Here is a 23,002-nt window from a genome sequence, read left to right as displayed (position 1 = left end):
ACAGGTATCCCTCTCCAAACAGCAAGAGAAAGTCCCCAATTTAGATGTTTACTCTATATTCTTCTCTGCTTGTGAGTACAGAAATCAGTGACTTCCATATTTAGTCCTAGATCTTGTTTCCCATTACATAATGTACTATTTTGGTCATATAATGTTCACAAACTTCCCTGAAGTTTTAACTAAAACAGAAATCATAATCTGGCTTCCAGAATTCTCTCCATCTATTAGTTTCTTAGCAGAGTACATGAAATTAATTTGGTGACCTCACTTCAGTCTCTGTTGTAATAGCATCCACAGTACATGACAAAGAACCAAATGGATTTGTAAAACAAAATTCCCTTGCAGTCTCTGAAAAGGCACTTTTGTTTGTGTTTGAAACACATTAAAAGGGCAGTGCAAGAAAGTTTGAACTGACGTGATCTTCACTGAATGCTTGGTCAAGACAAGCATTTAATTTTCCACTCCATTTAATCTGACATATTTTATGATTGCTAGTTTTTTTCTCTGAAGTGATAGATTTATGAGTAATAATACAGTGTGCTACATTCTACACAATTTAAAATGAGTATTTTCATACTTGGATGAATCTTTTACTGAAAATTATCTTTCAGCTTATGAAGACAGGAATGACTGTTCAGTAAGTACCTGCTTCATGAATTTCTTCTTGTCCAGTGTAAGAGGAAAACACTTGTCCAAAGAACTTATATTGCTGTTCTCTAAAGTTGTTTTGCAGGTAGTCCATCAGCATAACATAGCCAGACTGCTGCATTGTAAGGACTTCACAGAACACAGCTAACTAGAAGAGGTGAGGAAAAAAAGAAGTCAGAAATCATAATAAATTGACCAGATTCTGCTAGCAGGCAAAAACTCTGGGGAAAAGATGTTGGTAGAGTTACACAGTTGAGCTATTCTGCATGGCACTGAACTTTTGTTCCTCTGTACCATCAGTATATCTAATGGTTTACTCCACCAGTATTTCTCAACCACTCCACTGCTGGAGCTGTGCTCTGCCCAGCACTACCATTTGGCTTGGGGAACACGGAAAGAGTGTTTTGTACTGCTCTTTATCTGAGGCAGAAGTCCAGACAGCCTGGTGTATGTTGTTACTCCATTTTAAGACAAGAAATTACTCAGATTCTAGTCCTAAACTAAAAAAAAGGGAAAAGATAGCACACAAGTAATATATATGCTTTCTAATTTAATGGCTACATGAAAACCTCCTAAATAGACAGAAGAAAAGCTGTGTTGTTGGGCTGGCAGTGAATGCAATATATGGCAAATGCTGTTTCTTGGTATTCCGTATTATGTTTTGGTTTACAACATTACACAAATTACCTGGTTTTCAGAAATACTTATGGTATCTTTAAACACAATCCATTCAACTGTTTCAGAGCATGGAGGAGCTGATAAAGATCCATTATAGGTGTAATATTTGTCTGTTGCATTCGGCAAAAGATTCAGCAAAATAAATGGTTCCAAGGCAGCCTGTTTTCCTGAAAAAAAAAATAGAATCAGATGAAGCAATGAATAAATAGAAATCACAGTCTTCAAGAGTTACCATTGTAGGAACGTGCTAATTTTGAGATTATTCAAAATTTAATTTCCAGAGAGACTAACATACAAATAAATTGCAGAGCCTTTTCTATTTAGTTTGAATAAGTGTACTTCAAAGCCAACTTTGTTTACTTGGGAAGGTGTAATGAGTTACTCCAGTAATAAATAAACAGTATATTGGTTTACAAGAATTTGTTCATCTGTAAGCTTACTCGTAAATGTCCAAGATGCCAAATCTTTGTCTCACTCTTCAACTCCAAAGAAAAAAAATGCGTTAAATCTCCGTATTAGGTCTCATGACACGGCTTCGAATTCTCCCTGAGTTTAATTAAGTTGTTGAGCTTCTTGCAGGATCCAAACTGCTGCAGAAAATCACTGACTGGGGAGCTGTCAGTGTGTTAGACCTGACAGTTAATATTATTTGTGATAGCAGAAACAAAATTTCTGTGGATCAGTTTTTTTTTAAATGTTGATAATACAGTGAAAAACTGTAACCCAAAGTGTGAAGGATGCAAAGATATCCTCCAGGAGAGTATGACCACTCTGTTAATTGTTCTGGGAAAATAACAGCACATCTCTCAGGTCAGCAGCTTACCTGATACATTGTGAGCTGTGAGTAAGCGTGAGGAACTGGTGAAAGTCTATCCACATAAAGCCAAGTTGCTGCTGCTATGGCAGCAGGGTCCAGCAACAGAAATTGACATAAATGGTATGATCTTCAACAAGGCAGATTTTTGTAGTCTGTTACAATTATCTGCCTTATCTGGTGCATTCAAAAAAATGCTGTTTTTCATACCCTGGAATTGTCTAGATCCTTATATACCTCATTTCAAATGAAAGTTACTGATTTTAAATTTCTCCTTATTTGGTAAATATTCACTTTTAAATACCTAATGAATTTTCAGACCCTTCATTAACTTGTGGTTTTAGAGATATGCTGCTTCTTGAGCCCTGTACAGACTTTGGACCTGTCTTTGCCTTCAGAATTCCTTACAAATTTGGTGACATTACATTTAAAGTTTATTACAAGTGACTGGTGCTTTTCTTCTGTACAGTGACTACTCTACTGGTTAAGGTTTAAGAGCTGGCTCCTCCCCTCTCTCTTATGCATATGTCATGAAAAGGGAACATTTAGTAGTGTCAAGCAATGCCCATCCTTCTGTTTCTCCTGTCAAAATGTTAATCAATCTTCACACAGAATCTATCATTGCTATATAGTACGTGTCTAGTTAACACATTCCTCCCTAAATAAAAATGAATGGCCAGTCCATTTTATGGAGATGCTTGGGGACATGAAACTTCTCATTCATTTAGAATCTTGCCATACATTTTTCAACACTGTATTTTAGAATGCCTTTAATGTGATTGACAACCTAGATTTTAAAGTCAAACACCTACAAAGAATGATGAAAAACAGAGTTTATCCAGAAGGAATAGGAGTGCTCCTCTGCAGAGCTTGAGAACTCAGCAACTGGGATTCAAATAAGCACAATATAGATATGACTGACAAGGACAAATCATGTGTATCACAAAGGCAGATTGTGAGGTATTCACCTTTCTTCAGAAGAAACAACTTGATTATTCATGACCTGAATTTTCTGAGCTTATTTGCATTTTTTTCAAGAAAATTATATTCTACTCATTGTTGAAGTGCCATGTAGTGACTGTATCTTGAATCTTGCTGCTTATAGTTTTACAGCTCCTTCCAAGGCTGTAGGACAGCACCTGCCTTGATGTATTACTCGTTTTTCTTCTTGTCTCACAGAAGATGGCACACAAAAGTAATGAATCTTAACTGCTTTGTATTTCCACCTCCTCTGTCTTTATAATTTATGGAAGTTGCTGCCTTTCATATTTGTTGAATAGTGTTTGTTTTACAGAGGAAAAAAATAGTCTTGGTTTTAGTGTCATGCTTTTGAGAGCTTTTAAAGCAGCTTTTTACACTTTCAATCTATCAATCTAAAGGAGTTTTAAAAAAATCTAGCATTACATAAAGGAAAACTGAGACATAGTTTACTTAAAGTGATGGACATGATGTAAGAAAATATCCCTGTTCAAGACAGTGCTCATTCATGCTTTTTCTTCTGCAAAGCCACTGTGAAACCGAGTTAGAAACAGAGCCCAGATCTACTCATGTACCTTACTGAAGTTCATGTGTTCTGATGAGCAAAACCACATCAAGGCACTTCTTAAATACAAAATTGTTAACAATTCTTTTTAATAATGCTACTACGAATACAATATAATTGGATTACTTCAGGAGCTGCTGAAAAAATAATTCCTCTCCTCTGAGTCTAATGAATATTGATATTCATACAGTCTCACTCTTGTAAGACTCATTCTGCATAGCTGCAACAGCGTCATCTGGCTTCCAACAAGACATGAAAATGCTGAAATGTATGATTAAGAAGAAATATGTAATAAATCAGATTTACCTGGATTTAGCTTTTAAACAGTTGCAAAATTCTCCTAATAACTATATCTATGGATTTATATTTCTGTTGTTACAAATATTCAGTCTTGGGGTAACTAAATCATAGAAGCATAGACTATCTCAAGTTGGAAGAGAGACCCTTGAGGATCATTAAATTCAACTCCTTCCTTCTCACAGGACTATCTAAAACTAAATGATGTGATTAAGAGGATCATCCAGATACTTGGTGACACGACCACTTACTTCTCTGGGAAGCCTGTTCCAGTGACAGATCACCATCTCAGTGAAGGACCTTTTCTAATGCCCAATCTGAACTTCCCCGGATGCAGCTTTATGCCACATCCTCAGGTCCTATCACTGGTCACCACAGACAGATCAGCAAATTCCCCTCTGCTTCCTCCCTTAAGGAATTTGTAGACTGTGATGAGGCACCCCTTCCCCAAGCTGAACAAAGTGACCTCAGACACTCCTTCCAAGTCATGTCTTCAAGACCTTTCATAATCTTGGTTGCCCTTCTCTGGATGCTCTCTACTAGCTTGATGTCCTTACATTGTGGCACCCAAAACTGCATGCAGGATGCAGGATGAGGCTGCCCCAGTGCAGAGCAGAGCAGGAAAATCACCTCCCTTGACCAGCTGGCGATGCTGCACCCGATGTCTCCCAGAAAACAGCTGGCTCTCCTGGCTGTCAGAGCACTGCTGACCAATAATCAACTTGCTATCAAACCAAACCCTCAGATCTCTTTCCAAAGGGGTGCTCTCCAGACTCTCATTCCTCAGTTTGTACAAACAGTCAGGTGCAGAATCTGGCACTTGCTCAAGTTAAAGTACATGTGGTTGGTGATTGTGAGCTCTCCAGTCTAGATAGGAAACTTTCATAATTTCGAACAAAATAGACATGGCTGGCCAAGAGAGAATTGTGCTCCTTGATGTCTTTAAGGGTTTCATAATCACACTGAAATGGAATTTAATCTAATCAGTAATCAATAAAACATGGAGGCAAACTTACCAAAACGACTAACACTATCTACTCCATTAATGATTTCATTATAATCTGGATTATCTTCTAGTCCAATCTGTTAAAAAGAAATTGCATATTTTAACAGTGCAAGCTTCACAAAAAAATTTTGAAAGTTACAGTTCACTACCAAAATTATTGATGACTTAAAGCCCAGCAAACATATTCTGCCCATTTGCTTTTCTGCAAGAATAAATTAGAAAGATACATGCAATTTTTAACTCAGTCATCACACACTGGAATCAGTTAAATTCAGTTTGAACATCTTCTGTGTTTCAAGGCTTGTTAAATGACACAAAAATACATTTTGTTTACCTCAAACAAAATTGATAAAGCTCTTAACTTTCCATTTCCTTTAACTGCCTCTTCGAAATCTGTAAACTGATCTGCGTCATAGCAGTAGATTTGCATCTGCAAACAAAAACATATTCAAATGTATACATATATAAAAAATTTAAAAAAATAATAAATGCAGTTATTTATATTCCCAATTTGAAAAAACCCACATCCAAACAAAAAATCTAAATACAAATATATGGATTTTCTTTTTAATCTTACGTGCATTATCTGCAGATAAAGAATAGAATTCATCGGCAATTGGCTATCTAAAAACAACCTGTCATGGAAAGCTATTAAGTACACAAGAATTCTCCTTTCAAGGAGCACAATGCTTTCCATGTATAATACAGTAAGCAGAGATAACTTGCTGATACTGGACTCATGATCTAGAGTACTCAGGTGAGCTGAATCTTGAAATCAGTGATAAAACATGAATAATACTTTAAGATGTCTCTACTGCATCTGCCTTGCACTAAGTATAGAGAAGCATTGGTAGTATAAGATTATCAAGAACTTTGCGCCCACATCTGACCACTGTCATGAGCATTGATTTTGTTGCACCCCTTCCCTTCTTTCCCCAGATGCAGCTGGAAAATGTCCTCCAGTGCTGGGCCACCATCATGAATGGGGGAGTGTCCTGCTCTGACTAGCTTTCCATGAGATGATGATGAAAGAGAATATTCTCTTCAATGTCTTGGCAGGACTAGTGGAGTGTGAGTGGGAATTTCTGAATGGCTAATGAGGTAAAGGAAATGACACTCCCCAGGGAAAGCTTCTGGCTCATAGCTCTGCCTCATATACAGGTCGACCTAGGCACTATTGCTTTGCTCTCACATAGAAGTCCAAAGTGCTGGGAATGAGGAGCAGCACAGTTGTCTGCCACAACTACATTGTTTTAACTGGAAAATGACCACAATATCGTGTTGAAGATAGAAAGTTTGGCCTGTAGAGTGCCCTTGTGATTCTAGTGAGAGCTGCTCCTCTCCTCCACCCCATCCCCATGCTGCTGCAAGCTATTCTGCCAAACCAGCCAGGAGTACACTGGCCTGGCTGCCTATGAATGTGGCTGCACTCAGGACTTGCTCTCACATGGCCCTTCACACACCCCTGTCAGCTCTTTCCAGCCCAGCAACATGGGCTGTGCTTTGTCTCTCTGAGGTCCAGCAGCTGCCATGGGCTCTCAGCATAACCCTAGCTTTGGGAAGTCCATTTACACTATAAACAATGAACTGATGTGGAATATGCTGAGTTCAAATTGTATGAGCTTAACTGTTAGTGGGAGCTTAAACTCTGTCAGATTAGCAGAACTGACATCTCATGTCATCTTAGAGGATGTGTGAAAACACAGTTTAGACATTCCCAACGTGCCATGGACTAACACCTTATGCTGCCCTTCTAAAATCCATCATTTGGATATTATTAATTTGGATTTAAGTGAATGATTGTATTTGCAAATAGACTTAAATCAAGACATAAAGGTATTTTTTCATAATGGCAAGTTGTTGAAATAATCAAAATCAATTCTGTACTTTACCTCAAGAGGAAATTTTTGTCCTTCTAAACTATGTTCTGATCCGTCTGATGATGCGTTGCATTTTCCCCAGTGAAAAGTGATCTTGCTTGCTTTGAAAATGGTGTCTAACCCACCTCCACTTACATAATAATCACTTGTCAGGTTAATTTCCACTGAATAAATTGAGAGGGAAAAAAGGAGTGTCAATATAAGTGCCAGCCATCTTTAACTATCATATTTCAGTATTTGGGGCTAGAAGGTAAATACACTATACTTCTTTCTCTGTTATTTTATAAGCAATTTGACAGGAAATTGGTTATTTAAACTAAGTAGGAAGTGTGGTAATTCACTGTTAGCATGGGGGACATGTTTAATTTCATGCTGGAATTCATAAAATAATAATTTAATGAAGTGCACTTGGTCTCCTATTAACTGAAATAGACATAGAACTACTCTAAATAATTCAGAAAATTGGTTTAGCCACCATACTGGCTGCCTAAGAAAATACATAGCTTTCTAAAAGCACCTGTGTTTTTAACAAAAGGGAAAATACGTATCAGCACCCCATTTCTACCATAATTCTATATACAAATCATGAGGCAACATGAGAAAAGAAAATTTTAGCCAGTTCCCAGGAGGACTGTCCTGACTTGTGAAACCCCTTAGCTGTGGAGACATCTCCCACGGGAAAAGGTGATGACAGGTCTTCAGCAAGACATAGTTGTACAAAAACTGTAGATGGGACGGAACATTTGTCTTCTGAAGAGAATAAGCTGGGGGAAGTAGACTGAAGCCCCACATTTTGGTTTTCCCATCTCCAGCTATTGTGAATTGCTTGACCTCTTGCTAAAAAGAGCACTAATGGAGTTCAGTTTCATTACATTCCCTTCCTAAAACCTTGAAGACAATTTTAATAAGCTTAACAGTTCCATGTATAATATCTGAATTTTTGTAGAAGAGGTAGAGGACAGTTCACTTTCAAGGACTTTGAAGAATGCTTTCTCAGGGGCATCTTGAAAACACAAATGCACTATTTATCTCAGCTGGTAAGGCAAGAGGAAAACAAGTGATTTGTGGAGTAGTATGTAGGAAGTATGTAGGGCCAAGAACAGAAATCAGAAACAACAACGCTAAACTAAACTAAACTAAACAGGCTGATCTAGGGGTCTCACTGGAACTGGTAGGAGACAAAGACAGTTGTTAAGAGATTACTTCCTGCACATTTATGCCCAAAACAAGAAACAGTACTTCTAACAAGGAGCTTTTAGTTACTGCTATCCTGGATTTGTAAGTGTTTGCAAGAAGATTTGTCTGACAATTTAAATGCCACCATAAGCTTCTTTTTTGTCTGGAAGAAATAGGCACTTGTTGTTATAAATCACTTTTTTCTAAAATACATTTCTAAGATTGGTAACACAAATTACACCATAAAAGCACCTACTTCTCTTCTTTGACTGTAAGAAGAAGTCTATGAGAGTAATTCAGATCCAAGTTCCTACATTATAGGTGTCTATGTGTAGTTGAGCTGAATTCCATTCTGAGTTTTTTGAAACTTCAACTCAGCTATGAATTGTTTTCAGATTAGCAGGTAATTTAGTCATACCTTTAAAAAATCACTTTTGCATACTCATTACAGACTCTATATATGCAGTAATAATTACCACTGTTTCATAGCAAATGGCAAATTACTCTTTAGCTTCAATGAAGTGCCCACAATGGGATGATAGTAATAAAATGGTTGCTTTGGCTCTATCTGTCCATGCACATAATTTTTATTTGCGTGATTTGTCTGTTACGTTTAGTTATTGTCATCACTGTTCTTTTTTTAAAATTATTTAATAGATAAATTCAGAATACACCAGCTAAGGAAAAGTGAAATGAAAATGATCTATTTCACGTCTTTGGTGGGTTATGCATCCTATATCACTTTTCTGATCTCACTTAACTCCAAACCTGAAATCTTCTTACCTGTTTTGCCAGTGTTGCGAATGAAAGTATCTTCCAAAGTTTCCTTCTCCCATCCATGGAATTTAAGTTTCTTCAGATTCACATTTACTTGGGTAAGATCTTCATCTATATTAATAGGCGATTGTTTGGCGCCATTACAGGCTGAATATTTCTTGCCCCAGTTCTTTTGGTTCAAAGTTCCTAGAAATCAAAACATTTGGGGCAAATACATTTAAAACCCAAACTGGCATCCATATATTTTTTAATTGAGGCAAAGTGAAAACACAGTTTGCAATCTCAGATCAGAGTGTCTGCCCTTCTTTTAGACTTCGCCAGTAGCAACACTTAGCACACTTACCATTGCATCCTACATTCAACAGTTGTCACACTGATCACTTTAGACATCATACATATATTCTTATGAGTCTCTAAAGAAAGTATAAAACAACATCACACACAATACAGATAAGTGAAAAATAATCTTTCAGGTTAAAGAAATCAGCATGCAAAAAAAGTTGGAATTGCTGCAAAACTATCCTTTCCAAATAACTTAACCATAGCAATGTCCTTAATGTTCATTCTGCCCAATGGAGTCAGCTATCCAGCAAGATGTTTTAAAAATTTCTTACACAGAGGGGGAAAGATAAAGGGATTTTACTCTGAAAAAGAAAAACCATTAGCAATGCTGTGTCTGGAGAGCCTGATCATATGGCCTGGCCCTGCCCATGGAGCATGGTGCGCTCACACGTCAGCCATCCCTTTCCCTTTGCAGCTGCTGGCCAGAGTGGCTGGGAGGTCCTGCACTGCAGCAAGGCACCTTCCCAGGGCATGGGGGCTGCACAGCACTTCCCTGGGCCCAGTTCAGACCTGGACAACACGGACACACACAGATGTCCTTCACTCAAGACTTGATTATTTTCCATAAGAAATTCACAAATGCTCCACAAATCAGTATGATGCACTAGCAGCTGCTCTGCCAATCATTTGTTTATATAACATACTAATATAAATTAGACAGTATTTTTGTGTATATTTATGTGTTTGCTAACATATAGGTGTTTTTCCTGACAGGGAATTCTGGTAATTCTCCAAACGGCTAATTAAAACCAAGGGTTAACTGCACAGACCTAGGGAAATGTAATTGCTTCAATTAGCTTTCCACTTACTACTAGTTAAGAACTAGTATTAGTGCATCCAGTGCGTATATTTAAATTCTATTGGATATGTTGAGACAAACCAATGCTCATTTACAGACCACTCTGCCTCATCCAAGGCTGTCAGCAAAGATTTGCTATATTGTACCCCAAGCAAGGACAGCCCTCATATTGCACGCAGAAAACTCAGAGAAGGGAGAAGAGACGCAGCCAGTCCTGTAACCATGACAATAGGCAGTAATAAAAGATGCTCATCTGGATAGCCAGCGACCTAGAAACAAATCTGAGCTAAATTAGTCAACAGGTACAAGTCAAGTGAGTTACCAGCATCACCTTGCTGCATCAGAATTACAGCAGGCCAGATGGTATGGAAACACACTGACTTCTTGCAAATAGTAACAAAAGAAACTGTTTGGCACAACAGCCAAGCAACCCAAAGTTCAAGTCACAGCGTGAAGAATGTGAATATCCTGCATGTGGGGAATGGAGCCCCACACCAAGCAAGCACTGGTCCTATTGGGAATGACACACAGAGTAAGCTTTCATCTCCTCCTCAAGTCACACTTGTCCTGGACATTACCTGTCAGAATTTATCACCTGAGAAAACAGTGCACTATTCTGATTTCTAATATACTTTCATAAGAAAAGAGTGGCTAATATTTTACCTCTCTCAAAAGCTTCCTTTAAGAAATTCTGAGCCCAAGTCAAGCAATACTTGAATCTAGTCAGGTGTTCTATAGTGAGTTTTCTAACTAATATTGAAGGTTTTTAAAACCAAGAAAGCCAATTTTATTTAAATATAAATTAAATAGTTAACTTTTAAACAGAAAAGCCTCCAAACGGGGTCAGAAAGGACAGAAAAAATTCTCAGCTTGCTCCGTGCATCCTTGCAGACAGGCCTTTGTTTCCAGGTCTGCTTTCAAACAGCTCAGTGACTTTCCAAGCTGCAGCAAACTCTCTAGAGCCCTTCCTGGCAAGTTTCTGCCAATTTATGCTGAGCTGCTTGCCAATGGCCACCCCCTAGAGTTAGGATGCACCCCCTGCTGCATGCTCTATTTCTTTTACTTCTTTTGCTGCAGCCAAAGACTTCCCCAGACTCCTGCTGTTGCCCCAAGGCAGCAGAAATCTCCGTTCTCTTTCCACTGACATACCCAATCCCATTGCTCATCTGCATTCTCTCCTTCAGAACGTCATCACAAATCATTTTCCAACATGCATTTCCTTTATTCTACTCTTTCCACAACTGAATAGAACCTACTGAAACCACTACTCTTTTCTCTCTCCCACTAGTGTGCCTTTGGGTACTTTCTTCCATGCTTCTTTTGATGTATGTCATTATTCCATTTTAGCATCTTCTCTTTAAATTCCCTGCTATCTTCCCTACAACGCTTTATATTCCCAATTATCCACTATCAAGTTCAATAAAAACAAATAAATTTAAATTAGAGGAACTATAATCTCTTTCCAACGTCCACAGTTTTATATTTTTTGGTTTTGTATGTAGAACTTAAGTTCTTCAACTTGATAGTCATTACCTGTGGCTCAGTGTGTAATAAACAAATTCCTACCATGAAGCTAGTGATAACAATATTAATCTTTGCTCAACCCAGAAGACAGTGTGAAGTTACAGCATTGATAAAAAATATGGAATAAAATGTACAGGAAATCAATGGCAGCCTCTGGTCTGGTGCAGGAACAGATTATGGGGAATCCCATAAGGAAAGGAGTTTGTGAAGGAATGAAGAACTGGATTTTGGTCATGATGATTCAGACTACACTTGACCAGCAAAATACATAATTAGGCATGAATTCTGCAAATGTTGGAGCAGATATTGGTTGTGTCTATATTAGCAAATAGTGCTGAACAATAGGAGTAGATTTATAGAGTGAAATAGTTGAGGTTGGGTATGGACCAGATGTCCATACCACATGTGTTTCAGAAGGTCTTTACCTCAGCCTAGCTCTGTCTCTACCTTGTGAACCAAAGCTTGGCAATTGGGGTGCAGACAGGAGATTTGCTTGAAAAGTCCACTGCTGATCCAAACTATAATGTTAACATAAATGCATTTGGTGTAGGCAGCAGGAGGTGAAACTGCTGCAGTTTACATAACTTGCTGAAAGCAAAAGTAAAAGCAAAAGAACTGAATGTTTTTAAACAAGAACAGATTGTTTTATTATAGGTGTTATGATGGAAATCATAAATCAAAGCTGTGCCAGCCATTTTGAGAAATACTGTTGAAACAGAGTTTTGAAATGAATTCCCCAAAACTGTGCTTAGTAAATCTGAGGAGAATAAAAATGTGCACAATGTATCTTGAAGAGTGCACAGAGGAAGCAATGTTTGTCAAAGCTGTCAGCTCTGAAAAAGTGACAAATCACAATAAAGGAAAATAAACCTGGCAGATTACAAGTTAATGAAGGGCTGCCTATACCATAACCTTTGCCAATCTTGCCTAGGGCAGAACATCTAAAGAAAATTTTCCTACCCTTTCGTTCTAGGAAATGTTCAATAATGATGCTCCTCAACCGTAATCCCTATGATCCCACCCCTACAACAAGCATCCACTTCTCCTTTTGGCCTCCACTTCGGCCCTCACTACAAGAGAGATATTGAGGTGCTTGAATGTGTCCTGAGAGGGGCAAAGATGGTGAAGGGTCTGAAGCACACGTCTTATGAGGAGCAGCTGAGGGATTTGGGGCTATTTAGCCTGGAGAAAAGGAGGCTCAGGGAAGACGTTTAATAATTTAAATGGATATGAATCCTCAGGTTTATGTTATAGATGAAAGGCAGCAGAAAAGAGAGATGAATTCTTTACCTCCAGTTAATTTCTTCCTCTCTATTTTTCATCAGCTTTTGTTTTCATGATATTAAAATTACTTTTATAAATATAGATTGGGCACAAATAGGAGATTAAAGATAACCCCTCTGTGTGGAATGTTAATAATGGATTTGCCTTATCCTAAAATGTTATTGACTTATCACTTTGAAGAGTTAAGAGATTTCAGTTTTACTTTTTTTCAAGTAAACACATTTTATAAAGAAATCAGAAATAAGGCCATGAAAACATGGGGGTACTTATATTGGGACAAAATTTAAATTTAGATGTAAAATCAATATTGCTGTGAACATCAAACTGTAGACCTCATTCTTTTCTTCCCTATTTATTTCTGCTTCGTTATTTAGACAGTGCATCCAAACTGGATGAACAGATGAGATGGAGATAAGAGACCTCAGGATGTTTCATACCATTAATAACTATGGCATTCAGCTTATTACCAAACCTTGCACAATGCAGTCTCTAAATCTCCGAGGCAGAAAAATTATTTCAGTTCTCAATCTGGATGAATGCATTACTGGCCCAAAAAGAGAAGTCCTACTCATACAAATCTTGTGAATCTGACTGTAACTCATATTCCAAAGGCTATGACATAACACATTGCATTCTAGGGAAAAATTATTGTCATAAAAAAATGACTGGCTCAAGTTTTATATATTATTGAGTAGAAGACAACAGTTCTGCTTTGTCTTGATCTTAACTGTAAGCATTTTTGGGTTCTTGTTTTTCCCCTCCAAAAGTCCCAGTTACCCCCACAGCCAGACTGTGATCAGTCTCATAAAGTTTACAAAAATTCTTCAGATTGGAAAATGCCTGAATTTAATGGATGAAATTAATTGTCTAAAAAAGTCATAGCTACAGAGAAGCAGGTTTGGCATCCAGGTTTAGGCTTAGCCACTTCTTATGACAGTCTCAGTGATTTATTTCTTGTAGGTTTTTCAAGACTAGATTTCTTACCAACATCTAGGTCAAGTGTACAAAAATTAAATTGTACTGGTTTGGTTAAAGACAGTCAGCCCATGGAGCAACTGGTTGTCCACTCTAAAAACATAAAATAGCTGGTAAACCCTCGAAGTTCAACATTAATAAAGTAACGTGCTTTTAAATGAGCAGAAGTGAAATATAATTCTCCCCTGGATTTTCTCTGGCACTCAGAGTGACAGAGAATTAATTCAACACATTTTCTTAATCCACGGTGTAATATTTCAAATAGAACAAACAGAACCAACACAGAATTCTAGTTCCTTTGCAACTAGATGCATTCAGGTAAGCCAAAACATCTAATCTATTATTCTATTCAGTGACTTGTAATTTCTTAATCTAAGTATCAGCATACCTGCATTGTATTCTTTGAATTGTGTCTATTTGCACAGAAATATGGACTGTTTCTGAAAATACCCTGAAAGCTGGCACAGCACTAATCTGTCTTCAGCTGAACCCTATTATGTTAATCTTCTCTGCTTCTCATTTAAAATTTGCTGGACCACTTACCTCTTCCTAAAATCTATCATAGAAGATGTGTCAGGAAAATTCTGATGAAATGTTTTGCTATCTTCAGACTAAGGCTCTTTCTTTCATCTGTTTCCTTATTTTTTGGACATAAACTTTATGCTTTCTTCACATGTATAGTCCTGGAGACATTGCTCAATAAAATAGATGAAAAGTAACAGTGAGAAAATTTTTTTGTTTTTTCCACTTTATCCCCAGATAGAATAAACTACAGTTGCTGAGATAAAACAGAAAACTGTATTATTAATAGAACAGCTATCTGGTATTATTTCTTCCTTAGAGTCAGTCTGATGAGTCATAGACTAAGTGAATTAGTGAGCAAATGGCATAGGAGGACAAATGCCAGTGGACAGCTCTCTTTCATAATAGCAACTGTTTGCAGTTTCTCTTCTTTCGTTCGCTAGAAGATCTGGCCATTGCAGGATAGTTAGAAAACATACAATCAAATACTTGTATGTTAGAGGAATACAGATTATCACTGATGCTCCATGTGCAGGGCACTCAATGGGATAGCTGTTTAAACTACGAGAAGGATTATGGGAGAAACTCAGCCAACCGTTTTCTATTATTCTCATTTCATTGCTCCTGAATTTTAATCATTACTGCAGTGTTAAGATCTAAGTTATATTTTTCAACTAAGTATTAAGGAAGGAAATTTGGTACGGTGCCAAGTGAGAAAATGTCCAGTAAAAAGAAACACATTCTTCCTCCTGCTTTATTTCATTCTTGACCATATATGAAGACCTAACTGGAAGCCACGAGTACTTCTAACTTGCTCCGAGCAATTCAGATTGCAGCAATTATTTCCTTTACCATAAATAATACTTAAGACAGTGAAACTGAATAAAACACTTGAGTGGCAAAGATCATTCCAAGATTACAAATAATTGGAGCTGAAAATAGAACTGGAATACATGGAACTGACTCACTTTTAGGCTAAGATATAAGCAATGAATGCCTTTTGGCCAGCACCAAGGAACACGTCCTATGGCTTCATTTCATAGACTGTGCAGTTGTGCTTTTTAATTAGCTGTCAGTGTATCTTGGCAATATCAAAGGCTTGTTTGGTCTCCCACAAGAAGAGGACTCCCCACCTGTTTTTCAAGCTGTTTCACATGCTGCTAGCAAGGAAAGAAGAATAAAATGGGACAGTCACAGGCTTTGTCCCCTAAAGCCACTCCTGATTTGAAATGTAAAAGCAAGTTTTTGAACATGGTGCAGCCCCATGAACAGTTCAGCTGTACTTCCGGGAAGTAAGGCTTACTCCCAAACTTATGGCTACTGCACAGAGTATATGGATGTAAATCATCTCTATGATGTGAACATGGATGCAAACAAAGATTATGGTGGTATCTGTCTCTGCCTCATATTATGTAAGTACCATTCTATCACAAATGGAATGGCTGCACATGAAACACATACACAATACAAAAATTGTGTAGACCCAAAGCGAGCACCTATTTTAAACAGATCGAAAAAAAATTGCACTTTAAAGGACTCCCAGCTGCAGCAAAGAAAGAGGAAGCTATAAACTGCCTCAAGTGCACCTGTCTGCTAAGTGATAGTTGATGTAGTCTTGGGATATAAGCAGAATGACATTCATCTTCAGCAGCAAGAAGCTTCATTTTAGCCACAGTACAGATCACCATCTACGTCTAATGACTTGCACTATGGCACTACGTCTGTCTTCACTTTTCACTCCCCATTACTACCAAGTAGGCTCAGCTCTATTTTAGAAATTATCTTGGGTGACAGAACAAGGCACTCATTACAGAAACAAAATGCAATGATGTATTTTAGAAGAGAGTATATAATCTTGTTCTCAACTCAACAGAACTAACAATATTGGCTTTCACTGAGAAAATCAATATGGTTTCCTTTCCCCTTCTACGGCAGTATGACCTTCCTCCTTTCCTCTTTCCTTCTGCCTTTCCCCTGCTTTCTTCCCTCTTTCCTCCCTCCCTTCTGAACCAGTAAGTGTTAATGAGCAGTCTATTTAGTTCCACGAGTCCTGTGAGATCATAGCACAGGGGCACCTTTTCTTGATATCAAACACATGTATTACTATGTTGCTAACACCTAGGAAAATAACTTGTGTCAGCAATAGCCTATCTACAAGAATAATACATTTCCTAAAGGCCACAGTCATAAGCTCTGAAACAAAAGCCTGCTGAATTATATAAATAAATCATAAGTAGGTTCTCTGCGCTTTGAATCAGATCAGCTGTGAATACACAAAAAATCATTATTGAATAACACTAGTGGAACCAGCAAAAGTCACATAAATAGCCATGAAAAAGGTCAGTGTTTACCTCTGAATAGCAAAAAGGCATTTATTTCAACTGTAAAAATAACATTAAGATCATGAAAAGCAAAGACTAGACAGATATAAACCAAAGTAAGACAAATACAAGGATAAAGGACTACTGGATTACATCACTGGCCCGTCAGTCCCAGTGGCTGCCAACAGATAAACAACCCTAATGTCCAAAAGAACATACCAGTCATTTTGTTTTTTGCTCCCCAGGTTCTCATTTTCAGTGTTTCAGTTTTCATAAAATGAAGATCCTACATATCTCCGGAAGAACATAATACCATAGGAAATTTGGATTACTTTTTAGCATATTTTAGCAGGATTTTGTATCACACTTCTATGAGAATTTCAATACACATTATGTTTGCATAATGGTAAGGATAAGTGGATATGACGGGCAGCAATTTGTTATACAGTATTACATAGAGCCATATGGATTTCTTACACAGAGCCATAGCTGTATGTGTGCTTATCTACAGAATTTCTTAGCATACTTTATTTTTTACTTTAAACAGACAATTCTAGTTCATAAAATGGCTTTTTAGCAAGGATTTTGACTACAGTGGCAAAGACTTTAATTCTCTTTCCTTTACCTCCCTAAAATGAAAGAAAATTCTTTAAAACATGTTAAAAACCAACCTCCTCCTAACATTCCACAGACCTTCTTTCACTAATGGCATTATTTTATTTGGACTAAGTACAATTTCAGCATTACCATTATGTTTCCAACTTTGTAACAGACACTTTCAGAACTGCCATAGCAATGTCAGTGGACATACATAACTCTTCCTCTGATAATACTCCATGTTGTTTAAATTTTACCTGATTAGATTTTTACCTGATATTACCTGATTAGATTTTTTTGAGATTATCATATGCTCAAAAAAATTCTTTATCAACCCTTCCACTGAGAGATGTTTTAAACAGTCTTGATGTGGTAACAGCATTACATAAATTACACAGTAGGTATTTCTCCGAAGTATTTTTTGCATAAGTATGTTGTGCATATCTCTGTTTTTAGTTTGAAAATGTATAAAAGGCCCAACCAGCTTTTAAAATCTCTCTCAAAGAACTCTCAAAGTCACTTTCAATGCTGAGTAGTTATTCTCAAGAGTGCATAGATAAGAGACATTGAGCAGTAGGTGTAGCTCACCTCAGATTGGGAATTCACTGCCATTAACAGCATTTACCTACACAGCTTTTCCATTCTCCCCTACAGTGGAAGATGTTTGGAATGAGGACAGAAGCAGAGTCAACTGTGACAGAAGCATACAATTCATGCTTCTCTCAGCAATTGTGGTCTCACATCCATCTCAATAGATGCATCTCTCAGCTGTTAAGTTCTTGTACCTTTTTTAGTCTTGTGATAAAACCTGCCTAACATGTCTTACTGCTGTTAGAAGCACAGACTTTAATTCATTTTTCTGAAATGAAGAATTCATTGCATTGTTTGTATTGAGAAACAAATAGAAACTCTCACCTAACCTACTACCTCTGAGATAAAAGTTTAGTAGGGTAGTTTTCATATCAATATTAAATTCAAATGCACTAAACTCCTTAATGGCTTAATCCTTTTTTTTTATCCATGGCTAATCCACAGAATTACACAATCTAATCCATGAAGATTAGTGCCAACATTTTTCTTTCTCATTTCTCCATGGAGAAAAAAAATCTTTAATTTCCACATATAGAAAAGCAGAAGGGGTCCTGAAGGGCAGTTTTCTTTTGTCACCCAGGAATCAAATATGGAGGGTACTTTTTACACCTCCAAATACAGTGTTTGTTTCTTTTTATTGAGTAAAATAATTCGAGGAGGAAGAGATCTAGCATATTTTATCATAGTGCAATACATGAAACGAATGGTTCTTGGTCCACTTATTTAAGCAAGAAGTTAGTCAGGCAGGATTGAGAGGAAAATACGGTATTCCTCATACACTAACATCATCTAACCACCAAACATCTCCCCAGTGTAGAGTAGCAATTATCTCCTGCCACAGAGTTATGCTATCATTCACATAAAGGAAATTAGCCAGTCCTCAGAGGGAACTGAATGCAGACAAGTGACTTCAGTACCAAGTAATCCCAAATATTCTAGAATTCCAACACTTCCAGATTTGTAGAGGGCAGATTAAATTTTAATGAATTTTTTTAACTATCGATTTACACTCAGGAAAAAAATTATGCTACCCTAAACATGTTATCTTGAATAAATGTTTTTTTTTTTGAAAACACTTTTACATATACTGAATTACTATAGAAAAAAATTTTCTGACAAGAAACTTCTCTGTTCAGTCTGCAAAGAGTTGGACAGCCACAACTGAACCTGTAAGATGTTATGGGGAAATCTCCCCATTAAATGCCTATTGTACACCTAATTGAAATGTTGTTAATCAAGGTCAAGAGACCAAACCACATCAGAGTTGACAGACACTGAAATTTTCACCAAAAGCCCCCTAAATATTCTATTACTGCCTGTGCCCTAAGGCACTGTCATTTTGACTAATCCAAGGAACCAAAATCAAAGTGCATTTTGGATTCACAGACTTGTCATCCCTTGCCATGATCTCCCAAGGCACAGACCCAGCTGGCATGTGTCTAGTGACCCTTAGACCACACAGCACCAAGATGAAAGCAAAGCCCTGCAGCTGCACCTCCTGCCCTGAAGTACCTTTAAGGTGATGCCCATTTTAATACAATATCCCAGCAGCTACAGCCAGGCAGTGTATTTGGCACAAAATGAGTTGAGTACCCTCCTCAGCCAATAGAAAATTAATTATTCATCATCCATATTTTGCACTGTTATGATAAGGCCTGAGAATATTTAAAAGGAAAGGAGAACAAGTCTTCTTCACTGACCTTGCCAGTGCTGTGACATGGCGAGGCTAAAAATTCAAGTATCATTCGGCCTTAAGAAGGTAAGAGGAGGGAAGGCTGATCTTGTAGCCCAGTTGCTGGAGCATTCAGCAGGAAAAGGGCAGGAATGACACAAATAGGCTGAAATAGGTATCTTTCTGCTAATTGGTGGATTCTGAAGAAAATAACTCCCCCTTGTGCTATTTATGTGCCTAACGTAGATGATGTCTAACCTTGAATTGTGAACTTAAGATACACGTTCCTTACTGTCAGTGCCATTACAATGGGACATGCTAAACCTTTGTGTGCTTCAGAAGTCTACACAGCAACTTACTGCAAAATAAGATTTTCAAAGCTTCACCTTATATTACTTCTCATGTAGCCTTCACTGGCACACATAACCCTAAATCATAGTCTAATTCTTCTGTAGTATTTCTCTAGTGTTTTGGTTCTCATTTGAATTAGGTCCGTATGCAAAGTAAACTATTCTGGTCACAGAATGTACTGATGGCCACAGAACACCTTGTGTACCATTTGTCTGTTCATCTAAATAGATCATACATCTGTAGCAAATAAAACCGCACAGTTATTAATGCAATTAGAGCAAGCAATTGTGACAAATTAATACATATAATCAATTTTTAGTTGTTTTATATTTCCTATTCCAGCACTATACCTAGTGTATGCAATAAGGCTTTTGGCAACAAGTAGCACTGCATGCATTAAGTTTTCTGATACAGTTCTATCACTATTCAATTATAGAACCACAGAATACCAGTCTGGAAGGGATCTTAGTGATCATCTGGTCCAACCTTTCATAGCAAAAACACAGCCTAGAAAAGATGGCCCAGCACCCTATCCATCTGAATCTTAAAAGTGCCCATGATGCAGAATGCACCACTTCCCATGGAAGATTATTTCAATGGCTGATGGTTCTCTTTGTGAAAAATTTTCATCTTGTACGCAAAGTCATAGAACCTCTATTTGCCTAAATCTGCATCAAACAATGATGTCTAATTGCTATATTCTCAAATACAAAACTCAGAAGGCATATTGTCATGATTAAACCCCATCCAGAAACTAGGTACCATGCAGCTGCTTGCTCACTCCCCCCACCCCAGTGGGATGGAGAGGGTGACCAGAAAAAGAGTGAAAATCACAGGTTGAGAGATGAACAGTTTAATAATTGGAAACTATAGTAAATTACAATAGTAATATTAATGATAATAATAATGAAAAAGGAGATAGAGAGGAACAAAACCCAAGATAAACAAGTGATGCACAATACAACTTCTCACCACCTACTGACTGCTGCTCTGTCTCCCGGCACCGATTGGTGGCTCCCAACCAGCTTCCATCAGCTTATTATGACCCTGATGCTCTATGGCATGGAACATTTCTGTGGCCACTTTGGGTCACCTGTTCTGGCTGTGCTCCTTCACAGATTCCTATGCACCTCCTCACTGGCAGAGCATGGGAAACTGAAAAGCCTTTGACTTAGGGTAAGCAGTACTTAGCAACACCTGAAATATCAGTGTGCTATTAACATTATTCTCACACTAAATTCAAAACACAGCCAGCACTGTACCAGCTACTAAGCAGAAAACTAACTGTATCCAAGCCCAAACCAGGACACATGAAAAATGCTAAGGAAAATAAGAAAAGAAATCTCACTTACTTGATGCAAAGCATAAACCAACCAGAAACACTTTTTCTTTTTTCTGTAAGAACTCTCGTGCTTACCATGCCCAATCTATATCATGTGTTATGGATCACTCTCCCAGTGCTCTAATTCTTTGAGGACCTTTGTATGACTTCTCCCAAATCAAGGTGCCGTGGATGACTAATGTATGCATTGATGACAACTGGTGTGGAGAGTGTGGAAAAATATGAAAGTTAAAGAGGAGATACAAGGCCTGAGTTTCTAGCTAAGGCATATCACACAGGCAAGGCACTCTAAGGCCCAAGTACTGAATCTCTATCTCTTGTTACAATTTTGAAGATATCAAAAAGTGCGTCTCACTCTTGAACAACTTGCATGACATTTACGCAAAGATTGCAGTCTGAGAAAATGATCAAAAACCCCCGTAGATGAACTTTATGATTCTTCTGAATCAATTCTAAAATAGTGAGTAATGTATTACATTAGAAAAAGGTGGGAGCTCAGGAGTGTAAAAGCAGGGCAAAAGAACTATGTAAATTAAAGTTTCTGAGAAAATGCAGAGACAGATTTTTGCATATATAATTGTGAAGTCTTTGAAAATAATTCCTCTCTGCAGTAGGCAAAAACAACCTTTCCCTTCATGAGAATGAGCTTTATCTTGGAATAATACCCAGAATCTCTTGTTTCCAGTACAGCCTACCTCCCTGTGGGGTAACAGCAAACCTAGACGACTCAGTAACTGGAGTTTCCATGGAATTGTTTCTGCAAAGAAAAGATGTTTTTGACTTCCCAGAAAATAACTGCCAGTCTGTGACTGTGAGTCACAGGAGATCTGTTGAAAAAGATTTTTTTTTGTATATTGCCTGTACTTTTCTAATATCCTGTCACACTGCAGTTCTGATAAATAGTTCCTTGACTCATGGTTGTCTTTGAAACTCTTTTTCTGTGGAGATTTGCTCTTGCAAACTTTTATTGAGACTCACACCCTTATCATCTCTTAGCTTGCCATGTTCTTGTATGTCCTTCTTTCTCTGGTTTAGTAATGATATGCCTTTTGTGTGAGACTCTTACTCAGAACCACAGGACCATGGAATGGCTGAGAGTGGAATGGACCTCTGGGGCTCTTTGTACAACCTCCCTGCTCAAACTCAGTCATCCACAGGCATATGCCCAGGCCCATGTCCAGATGGGTTTTGAGTATCTCCAAATATCATAGAATAACAGAATCATAGAGTTATAGAATCAATTGGGTTGGAAAAGACCTCCGAGATCATCAAGTCCAACCCTTGGTCCAACTCCAGTCCATTTACTACATCATGGCACTCAGTGCCACGTCCAATCTCAGTTTAAAAACCTCCAGGGATGGTGAATCCACCACCTCTCTGGGCAGCCCATTCCAATTCCTGATTACTCTCTCTGGAAAGAATTTTTTTCCGATATCCGACTCAAATTTCCCCTGGCAGAGCTTAAGCCCGCGCCCCCTTGTCCTATTGCTGACTGCCTGGGAGAAGAGACCAACCCTCATCTGGCTAGAACTTCCCTTCAGGAAGTAACCTCTAAGCCTCCTCTTCTCCAGGCTAAACAACCCCAGCTCCCTCAGCCTCTCCCCATAGGACTTATGCTCCAGTCCCTTCACCAGTCTCGTTGCTCTTCTCTGGACCTGCTCCAGCACCTCAGTATCTTTCCTGAACTGAAGGGCCCAGAACTGGACACAATACTCAAGGTGTGGCCTCACCAACGCAGAATACAGGGGAAGGATCACTTCCCTGGTCCTGCTGGCCACACTATTTTTGATACAGGCCAGGATCCCATTGGCCTTCTTGGCCACCTGGGCACACTGTTGGCTCATGTTGAGCTTCCTGTCAAAT

General features: G+C 38.1%; 1 protein-coding gene across 7 annotated transcripts in view; it reads right to left on the bottom strand.

The window, feature by feature from the left end:
• The window catches only part of PTPRZ1 (protein tyrosine phosphatase receptor type Z1), a 138,333-nt gene that overhangs the window by 52,913 nt on the left and 62,418 nt on the right, over positions 1 to 23,002 (bottom strand). For 6 of the 7 annotated variants that reach the window (XM_071552486.1, XM_071552487.1, XM_071552484.1 and 3 more), the window contains exons 3-8: positions 8,826 to 9,005; positions 6,879 to 7,030; positions 5,321 to 5,416; positions 4,997 to 5,063; positions 1,336 to 1,493; positions 646 to 796 (exon numbers count right to left, since the gene is read on the bottom strand). In XM_071552486.1, the coding sequence (XP_071408587.1) occupies positions 646 to 796; positions 1,336 to 1,493; positions 4,997 to 5,063; positions 5,321 to 5,416; positions 6,879 to 7,030; positions 8,826 to 9,005 (804 nt within the window). Of the gene's footprint in view, positions 1 to 645; positions 797 to 1,335; positions 1,494 to 4,996; positions 5,064 to 5,320; positions 5,417 to 6,878; positions 7,031 to 8,825; positions 9,006 to 23,002 lie in introns of those variants that run through there. The other variant, XM_071552488.1, reaches the window with a different exon arrangement.

The sequence above is a fragment of the Pithys albifrons genome, chromosome 3, assembly GCF_047495875.1.
Source record: "Pithys albifrons albifrons isolate INPA30051 chromosome 3, PitAlb_v1, whole genome shotgun sequence".
NCBI lineage: Eukaryota > Metazoa > Chordata > Aves > Passeriformes > Thamnophilidae > Pithys > Pithys albifrons.
Note: the sequence above shows the minus strand (reverse complement) of the source record. Positions and strands in the feature narration are given on the sequence as shown.